Below are 10572 nucleotides of genomic sequence, written 5' to 3'. Positions count from 1 at the left end.
CCCTTTTAAATAAATATTTCATATCAACCATGTCAGGAATCGAACCCGAGACCTCTCGCTTTACTGGTATGTACAAATATATGTACACAATTTATTTAAATAAATCTGTCGCATGTGGTAACAAATAAAATTGTCTAACCTAAAGTGTAAATTTTCTAGTATTCATATTTAAAGCATTTACTTTATGGTCAAACTTTTTACTAAATAAGGTAAATTTTTACTAATGAAGGTGTATAGTGGGTTTTGCATGTTTGTTTAATTGGTTTTCTGACGAAGCGACGGGTTCGTCTCGAAATCGGTAGACATAGAAAAGTCGATAGGTGGTAATGCATAAATTTTAATTTAAAATTAAATTAATATTTATTTATTTTTCTAATTAAACGCCTTGTAGGCCCCGAAGTCAGGGAAGAGTAAAAATCCGATTTAAAAAAATTTTCAATCAATTGTTTGAAAAGATTGGGCATTTTTTTTTGACGGCCTCCGTGGTGCAGTGGTCAAGACGCTTGACTCACGCACAGAAGGTTCCGTGCTCAACTCCCGATGAGAACACAAAAATTAAAATGTGATTCTTCTCAAGCCTGGGTGTTCTGTGATGTAATTCACTACTGTAATTGGGCCTCCTGGCTTTTTGTGGTACAAAAATAAATTAAATTAATTAAATGCTATGAATGTCAATCGAAGTGTTCTTTTTTGGGGCGTGGATTCCCCGTCGGTGGTCCGACGATAGAGATATATCATGTTTTTTTTTACAATTTTAAATTAGTAAGGATCTATGAAACACCGAGTTAAAAAAATAATAATTGTACTTAGTAACATAAAAAATATTTTTGAAATTATAAAAAAATATTTTTTAATTTATCATTTTAAACTCCCGCGAAAACGGTCCATTGCATTGGCCACGCCCGTTATACGTCACGATTCGGTTAAATTTTTAACTTAGTTTGTCACCGTATAAATTTAAATAGAACATCTTCACGTGACAATTGTCAAGGCCAAACACGTCGCGTCTTTGGGGAGACATATTTTTTAACAATTTTATTTCAAAAGTTATGTATATAAAAAATTTTTCTTATAAAAAAATTTCTTCCATATGGATTTTGAAGATACAATTAATTTTTCTAAATCCATCTCGCATGTTTTTATCGATATTCGTAGTATGTGACATTTCCCCATTATGGCAACCCTAGTTTAGATCTAAGTCACAAAAATATACGGCGAGCGATCTCCATAATAATATTATTTTTATCACTAGTAGACTGGTCCGCGACAGTATAGATGCGGACGCTTGCGTGTTCTGATTCAAGTAAAAAGGTCGAAATCATTCGTACCACTACATTTCGTGTTCGTAAAACGACACGCATTCCTTTTTATCAATGCGCTCGTATTTTACATGTAAACTTTTGTCGGTCGCGTATGAGATTATTACGTTACAATCATGATATCGCGGGGGAATGATTCATTGATAGTATTTTTTTATTTATATTTTTTTTGATCTGAATTTAATTTATATTTATAAATTCTCCCATAACTGTTTAGGTACCTAAGTATACTTATTACTAGTAAAAGTATTTTTATATTTACTTTTTGCCTATGGTCCATTTCAGGCAATAACAAAAATACACTCGACATGATAGAATAACATAGGGTGGATTGATTTTTACTGTATTTATTTATTGTTATTATTTTTTAAATATTTTTTTAAAAGAAATATATGCGTTCTTATTATTTACCTAAATATTTCATTTTGAGGGCTATTTTTAACGAGTTAACTCACCATTAGAAAATGGCTATCAAATTGGGGTAGAATGGGGTTCGAACCACGGACCTTCGATCCGTGAGTCCGAGTCACTAGCCACAGGACCACAACCCAATTTGAAAATTTTATTTATTACATACTTCACATGAATACATTATATAATTGAAATAACAATGTAATCCTTTTTGAATCAGGCAGGGGAAAACTTGTCAAAATCTATATTCGTATACAAACTTTCAGAAGAAAATACAAAATACAAACACTAGATTCGGAGATCGTGCTTTTGCCGTTGCCGGCCCCTCTGCCAGGGCCCGAGTACAATGGGAAGTTAACATTTATATTCAATTTTATCTACAAAGTAAAATTAAGTTTTCTGTGTGTAAAGCAGAATATGGATACATTTTTTTCTTTTAAACATGTTCAATTATAGGTTACCGATGAAGATACTTAAAATTTTCATGCAAATATACTTATTTTCGTACACAAATATAGATTTTTCTTTATAGACAGTCGAAGATAACTCTGTTAACCTCCCATTGTAATCGGAGCCCTGGAACAAATTGCCTTCAAACTCACGAATCATCGACAGTCCCAGTCAGTTTAGATCCCAACAAAAATCTCACTTCTCTATAGTCTTTAAAATGTAGTTTGATTAGAATGACAGTTGTCATAAAAACTGACGACATAACTTTGTAGTAACGTCTGTGATTTATATTGGCACCCGAAAAATCATTCGTATCTGGTATGTTAATTTATTTTCTATTTTCTGTCTCTTTCATACAATATTTTATTATATAAATAGCAACGCGTGTAATTATAAGTTAGTTAAATTCCTGACGATGAGGTAGTAACCTCGAAACCGGTCGAAGTGTAATTAAAAAAATTAAGTGGTTTATACAAATTTATAAACAAGTAAGTGTCAAATAAACCTAATTATTAATGACGTTCTTTCAAGGTTTCATCATTTTGCAAAAATGTTAGAGATAGGACAAATTGATCAATGTAAATTGATAGAATAAAAAATAATTCACTTGATGTTGTTCATGAAAAAAAATATAAATGCCTTATTTCTTGGTGAATAATCGTCTTAAACTCACTATAATAGGCTTGTTTTTGCGTTTTTATATCACTTTTCGGAAACAGAGTTTCATGTTTACATGAAAAAACTGATAAAATCGATTTGATCGGTACATGATCGGTGACCAGTAATTTCTCATCACTAATGACATCAGTTTGACAGCTGTCTTTTAATCGAGCTATATTATAAGGACCCTCAATTTTAAATCAAATATGTCACTTGAGCTTAGTTAGAATGTAAGTTTACACTAACCCTCCTTTCAATATCTTTCCTAGTCATTCCATCTCTAGTAAACATACTTCCATGATACACAAATTCTTCTACCTGCTTTAGTATGACCCCATTCACAGTGATTTCACATTTAGTCATACTTTCATTTCTTTCATACTGTTACTACTACTACTACTATCATCACGCCATTTCCCCGTAGGGGTAGGCAGAGAGAATGGACCGCCACACACGTCTATCCTGACATACATTCCTAGCTTCTTCCACATTCATACATCTTGTCATACATGCCCTTCGGTTCTGTCTGCTTTTGACATGATCAGACTTGAGATTTTGATTGATTTGATCATGCCACGTCTTTCTCGGTCGTCCTCGTCTCACGTTGCCGTTCATTATCGCCATATATACTTGTTTTACCATTCTTTCGTCGTCCATTCGTTCTACGTGACCAAACCATTTCAGAGGCCCTTTCTTAATCTTATCAATTATACTTGACTCAGATTTACACTCTCGCCTGATTTCGTCATACGTAACCCTGTCATACATTGATTTCCCACACATTCGTCTAAGAGATCGCATTTCAACCGCGTTCACTCGGCTTTCATCCTACCTCTGCCAGTTCCATGTTTCACTTCCATACATAAGTGTCGGGCCTAAAACTCCGTTGTGCACTGCCAGTTTAGCTTCGATTGACATATTTTTATTCGAAATTACTGTGCTTAGTGCTCCGTTCATTTTGTTGCCCGCATTCACTCTTCTTTCAACATCTTTTTCTACTCTTCCATCCCTTGACAACATGCTTCCCAGGTACACAAATTCTTCTGCTTGCTCGAGACATTCGTTGTTTACATTTATTATGCATATCTTATCTTTCATATATTATTATAAATATAAAAATAAATTTACACTTCAGTACAGGACACCAAGGTCGGCGATGTCAATGACGATGATAATGTATGTTTTAAAAAAACGTGAACTGAGTTAGTGTGTCGCTTGCAGGTTGTGAGGCGAGGCCGGTATGGGGACACGAGGCTGACAGGATCCACCATGCTGCTGCAGCTCGGGAAGGCCGGCATGGCTCCGGCTGGACTGACTCTCTCATCTTTACTGTGAGTACCGATCATATAATTTTGTTCTCGTCTGTTTTTTAGTCCCATAATTTACATTTCATGGCAAAATTATTTTTCATTTTTAACTATTATGCGTACCAAATTACATCAATTCTGTGGCTGTCTAAAAGGGCCAATGCCGTAAATCACAACATTACAGAATAGTAATTTAACAGCTATTTTGTCATGTAGCTGTTTGAAACATTTATCAATAAAAAAAAACACTACCGAAAACGATAAGCGCGGGTCTGAAGGTCATAAAAACGTAAATAAGATGTTTTTATAAATTAAATATTACAACTAGAACTATCTTCTTTTTAAAAAAAAAGACATACGATTCTATAAAAAAAGGTTTCAACTAAAATATTTCAATAAATTTGATTTTAATAACCAATTTTTTTTTAAAAGTATTACCGAAAGCATAATTTTACGAAATAAAGGAAAAATGTCACGAAAATGCATGTAATTTAAAATGGTTATATTTATTTTTAAAATCAAAAAACTTAAAATTTGGCTTCGATCACTTTCATGTTCAATTTATTATCTTTAAATTATTACAACAAATTTTCGTTCAATACTTAGTCTTTATTGAGATCCCAGATACCTAAGATTAGTCTAAATTTGGAATGGCGTAATCTGCCGGTCTAAATGTAATTATATTTTAGTTACACAAAACTTTAAAGTATATTTTTTAACAGAAATACCTTTACAAAATATTGTTTTTATCTAATTTTTTTTTATTTTTATTTTTTTATTATTGCGCGAATAAAAAAAAACATTCGTTTTAAAATGGCAAAATCGTATGATTTCCTAATTTTGCGTGCGTTTTACCAGACTACAGCCTTAAGTGTGCACATAAATATATTATATTCTTCATCTATTATTAAACTATGCACTTAACTTTTATAAATTAAAAAAAAATGTAATGTAATCCGCAGGCAAGCCTCGGCTTTGCGGGAGCAAAAATACAATTATTTTATTTGTTAAAATAAATTAAAAAAAAAAAAAGAGGAACAAACGAAAATACGAAATGGAAAACATTACAAAATGATAATTTTTGAGTAACAGAAGCCAAAAAAATTAACCACCCTTATATTATTAGGTGAAAAATAAATTAACCTCCCTCTGGGGTAAGCAAGCGACAGTAAAAAAAATACGTAAAAATTGTTCTACAGTCCATTTTTTAAATATTAAATTTGAATTAAGGGCGAATGCAGATCATATTATATAATTTAAAAATAGACCTGATAAGGTTCCACGCGATAAGGAAAAAAATGTTTCCCTCAGCATAGTCCCTGTTGCAATCAATGAGGAAGTTTAGTGTTTTTTTTAATTTTATTTGTTAATAGACTATGATATTTTTTTTTCAATTTTTATATATCGTACTGTCAGCGCTATGATTATTTCTGAAATAACTCCGCGTGTGACGTCAGAGGTTATCTTCCATTTATTCTCGATCAGTTCTGCCCATTGGTCCATTGACGGCAAGCAAACCGGAAATCTTCCATAACTCTCTTATCATTGGTTGATTCGTATGAACTAGTGACGTCGTTCTAAATAGTTCGTTTTTATTATTATTATTTTTTTTTTTCATTTTTAGGAAACTGCCTTAAAATTTAATGCTTCAATTTTTACCACGCGCAAGAAAACATTCATTGTATCTAATAGGAAAATATCGCCTTTTTTTTAATTACATTTTTAAGCAATAAAGATCTATGAAATACTGTCCAGTAAAAAAAAAATTTTTTGTTCCTTATTAGTAGCGTAAAAAATATTTTTAAATTTGTAATTTTGAATTCCCGCAAAAACGGTTATTGCATTGGCCACGCCCCTAATCCGTCACGATTCATGTTAATTTTCAACTTTGGTCCTAACTTTTAACATTTTTATAGAACATCATCACGTATCTTTACCTCACAATTGAGGCCGGCAAAATCCAAAATCTAAAAAAAGTGAGATATTAATTGAAATTTATTCAGAATACAATTTTTTACAATAATTATAACATTGTCAGTTAAAAATATGGCTTTATTTGTAAGAACTTGACTTTTAAATTGTCGGGTTTGTTGCAAACTTGGCAACCTGTACTTGAGTATTGTAAAGTTGGAATGTATAATTTAAATTTATTATTTCATTACTGTTTCTTGACATAATCATGCTTATGTCATCACTGCTTATGTTTAAAATATTTACAGATTATAATAAAAAATTGAAGTTTAAAAAAAGTTGAAGTTAAGAATTGTGTTAGTTTATTGCGATTTGCTCAAAGTTAAGAAAGATGGATTTTGCCGAGTTTGCAAATAGTACCCTCAATTATCAATTCCAAAAATGTTGCGCTTTTCTAGTGACATTTTTTTATAATTTCTTTTTCAAACTTATGTATGAAAACATTTCTCCACAATATCCATATTTATTTTGAAAATTAAAAATTAGTTCCTTAGTGAATGGTTCTAACAATGTACAAATTGCTTGCAGATTTGCCTGAAGAGCCAGAATGGAAAAAGAGAATGGAGATGGGGGCGGCGGGGACAACGGAGGCAGGGAATCCAAGGGCAGTGATGCTTCCTCTCTGCTGGACGCTGCCTCGCTATTTGGTGGTCAGTATTTATTAATTTTCCTCTGTCTTTTTCTTGTGGTATTATTCACCTCGCTACTGGGGCGTAGCCGGCGTCTTTTTCTTCCATATTTACACATGTTTATTTTAGTAGTATCTTGGGGTCTACGAAAGTCGGTTGACTTTTCATGCTCACATCGAGAGAACATGTGCCCTCGCGCCGAAGATGTTGGCTTTTATTCTTTGAACTGGCAAGGTTTTCAATGATCAGCAAAAATGGATAATTTTTCAGTAAGCTGCTTGTTGTATGCTGACGATGCAGTTCTGTTAGCAAGCAGCAAGGATGATTTGCAGCAAATAGTCTCTAGAATGTATGATGTATGCCTGGAGTGCGAATTGGCGATGAACGAAAGTAAGTCAAAAGTGATGGTATTTGAAAGGGATAGTGAGGTTACTGACTGCATAATAAATGTAAACAACGAATGTCTTGAACAAGTAGAAGAATTTGTGCATCCGGGAAGCATGTTTTCAAGAGATGGAAGAGTGAATGCGGGCAACAAAATGAACGGAGCACTAAGCACAGTAATTGCTAATAAAAATATGTCAATCAAAGCTAAACTGGCAGTGCACAACGGAGTTTTAGTCCAAGCACTTATGAATGGAATTGAAACATGGAACTGGTAGAGGAAGGCTGAAAGCTAAGTGAACACGGTTGAAATGCGATTTCTTAGAAGAATGTGTGGGAAATCAATGTATGACAGGGTTTCGAATGATGAAATCAGGCGAGAGTGTAAATCTGAGTCAAGTATAATTGATAAGATTAAGAAAGGGTCTCTGAGATAGTTCGGTCACATAGAACGAATGGACGACGAAAGAATGGTAAAACAAGTATAAATGGCAAAAATGAACGGTAACGTGAGACGAGGACGACCGAGGAAGACGTGGCATGATCAGATAAACCAAAATCTTAAGTCTGGCCATGTCAAAAGCAGACAGAACCGAAGGGCATGTATGACAAGATGTACGAATGTGGACGAAGCTAGGAATATATGCCAGGATAGACGTGTGTGGCGGTCCATTCTCTTTCCCTACCCCTACGGGGAAATGGCGTGATGGTAGTAGTAGAATCCTGTACAACTTGTTGGTCCAGACCAGGTTTGAAAGTGCCTCGGTGAAATGGAATCCGCACGAGACGAAATATACACTCATGTTGGAGAGGGTTTAGAAAAAATAATGATCTCTACATGAGAGAGTATGGTAGTTATTCGTGGCTCGATCCCACCGCATTCGTCTCGGGCATGCTTGGGACCAGCAGTTTGCAACTTCGAAGGGATCGGTTCACATTGACTCATTTCTTCAGACTGATAATAAGTTTTATCAAGAACTCGGCTATTTTAGAGATTAACAATTTTTATGTTTTTTTAAAAAAAAAATATTTACTGGGGATGTCAAATAAAAAAATAAAATATACAGAGAATAAAACCAATGACAGGTATCCACAGAAATACATGAAATACTCGTACAATACATGCTAGTGTGTTTGTGTGAGTGTAAGTGGAATTAAGTGGGAAGTAAGTGGGTTTTTTGTAATGGAATGAGGGTGGTAAATATTATTGCCCAAGTGTCAAAAATATATAAAATACTAAGAATTAGAGATATAATATGATTTTAAGAAACTAAGTGTAAGATAAAAAAGTGTGTTTAAAAAAGTGTGTTCCTTATGGTTATCTCCGACAGCGTCAGCAGACTGTTTTACCTCCCGGCTTCCAGAACCAACCTGCCTCTGGCTATGCCCATTGGAAGAGCAGTCAGGCAGCTAAAAATTATCACTTTAGAGATCGACATCATTCACATCAGTGAAACTATGTTTTATAAGCAAAAACTCTCGCTATTGGAGCATTTTTGTTTTAATAATTTTGAACCATTGCTGAAGGATTACTGGCTCGATATATTGACCCAATATAACACCTTCAATATTTTGTTATTTGTAATGTTATTTTTTTTTTTTACAAACAAACAAACCATCACGCCATTTCCCCGTAGGGGTAGGCAGAGAGAATAGAACGCCATATCACTATATCTTTGCATACAGACCTCGCTTCCTCTACATTCATACATCTTCTCATGCACGCACGCCGATTATTCCTACTTTTGACATGTCCATCTTCAAGTATTTGATGGACTTGATCTTGCCATGTCTTTCCCCGGCCTTCCTCGTTTTCTGCATCCATCAACATTCGCATCGTAGATCCTTTTAGCCGTTCTTTCGTTGTCCAGTCGCTCTACATGTCCAAACCAACGCAGCACTCCTTTCTTGATTATGTCGATAATGTATATCTCAGCCTTACACAGATCACGGATCTCAACATTTAAATATATTAATTTGAATAAAATAAATAAAACAACTTTGTTTTTAACCACAAATTTTTATTTTTCACCGACCGGTTTACGTAAACCTTGACAAAGAAGCTTGTTTGCTTTGAAACTGGTCGGTGAATAATAAAAATTAGTGGTTAAAAACAAAGTTGTTTTATTTATTTTACTATAATGAATAACCACAAAGTTAGTGCTTCAACTATAAACTTTATATTAATTTGAATTTGAAAAAGAATAATGTGACTTTGAGGGTTGATTCTCCACACCTGACCTATTTCGAAGAAGATGATGACACATACCCCCATTGTCGACCTAAGAATTCTTTCTACGCAAGTTTTCGGAATATCCAGATCAGGTGAACATGGGGGTGTTCAACTGATTCAAACCCAGTTTCGTCAATAGCAGCCATTGATACTGACACCTGAATATATCGACGGTGGAAAGGAAAAAGTTGGTAAGCGACATGAAGCAGCTTTATAGAAAAGCCAATTAAAGTTTTTACTAAAATAAACAAAAAACTCAAGTTCACTTCCCACTGATGTCATTGCAGTTGTAATTAGTAATAATATACTCTAATTAAGTAGTTTCACTGAACACTCCTAAATAAATAAAATAAAATAAATTATTATTTGTTACAAGTTGTTATATTATATGGACGCACAATCAACCTGATCTGATCTACAATGGTCGCAGTGACTTGAGGAGCTTATGTAGCACTGACCCCCCATTGTCAGAATAAGAATAAGAATGAAATATTTTTTCCAGCGTACTGGGGCGGGACCCGAGCGCGCTGCTCGGGGGCGCGTACCGGCGGCGCGGGCGGGCGGGCTTCTCGCTGCTGGGCGGCGGAGGCGGCGGCGGCGGGGCGGCGGCGGCGGGCGCTACGCCCCCCAACCCGACCTCCACGCTGTCGGTGGCGGCCAGCCAGGCCGCCAGCCTGGGACTGCACCCCGCAGCTAGTGAGTGTTTTACTTTTTCACCGGTCTTGCGCTTTTAGCAGTCAAAATATTGCACGGACTCGGAACCAATGGCATTTCAATTTTTTTTTTATTAAAGCTTTGTAAATCGTTTATAAAAATAAACGTGAGTTAATATTATTTTTTCGTTCCAGTGAAAATAAATAAATGGGTCAAAATTATAATGAATTTAAGGAATAAACCTGATTGGGATCCACCAAAAACTAATGTTGATTAAATACCATATTATCTTTTACAGAATATTTTATTTTATCTTTCTTATGTTACACAAAAATATTATAACTGTCCATTATTTATTATAGGAGCAAAAATTCATTAACATTTTCTTGTATACCCACGAACAGGCCATGCCTTTGTGGGATTTTTTGTTTACTATTTTTACTATTAATATGTATTTAATTGCTATGTAATTATGTTTTTTTTTAATACTCTGTTTTATCACTCATGTTTATTGTAAAAAACAAAAAAAAAAAAAAAAAATACAAACTTTTTTG

General features: G+C 34.2%; 1 protein-coding gene across 1 annotated transcript in view; it reads left to right on the top strand.

The window, feature by feature from the left end:
• Nucleotides 1–9639: 9639 nt before the first annotated feature.
• The window catches only part of LOC148273290 (uncharacterized), a gene marked incomplete at its 3' end in the record, with an annotated part of 71454 nt that continues 70521 nt past the window's right edge, over nt 9640–10572 (top strand). The window contains exons 1-2 of the mRNA XM_088238923.1: nt 9640–9653; nt 9867–10060. Coding sequence (XP_088095049.1) covers nt 9640–9653; nt 9867–10060 — 208 coding nt within the window. The remainder of the gene's footprint in view (nt 9654–9866; nt 10061–10572) is intronic.

Source organism: Micrasema longulum, unplaced genomic scaffold (genome assembly GCF_059751315.1).
Source record: "Micrasema longulum isolate JH-2025_06_02 unplaced genomic scaffold, ASM5975131v1 h1tg002005l, whole genome shotgun sequence".
Classification (NCBI taxonomy): domain Eukaryota; kingdom Metazoa; phylum Arthropoda; class Insecta; order Trichoptera; family Brachycentridae; genus Micrasema; species Micrasema longulum.
The sequence above is the reverse complement of the archived record's forward strand: the minus strand, read 5'-3'. Positions and strand labels throughout refer to the sequence as shown.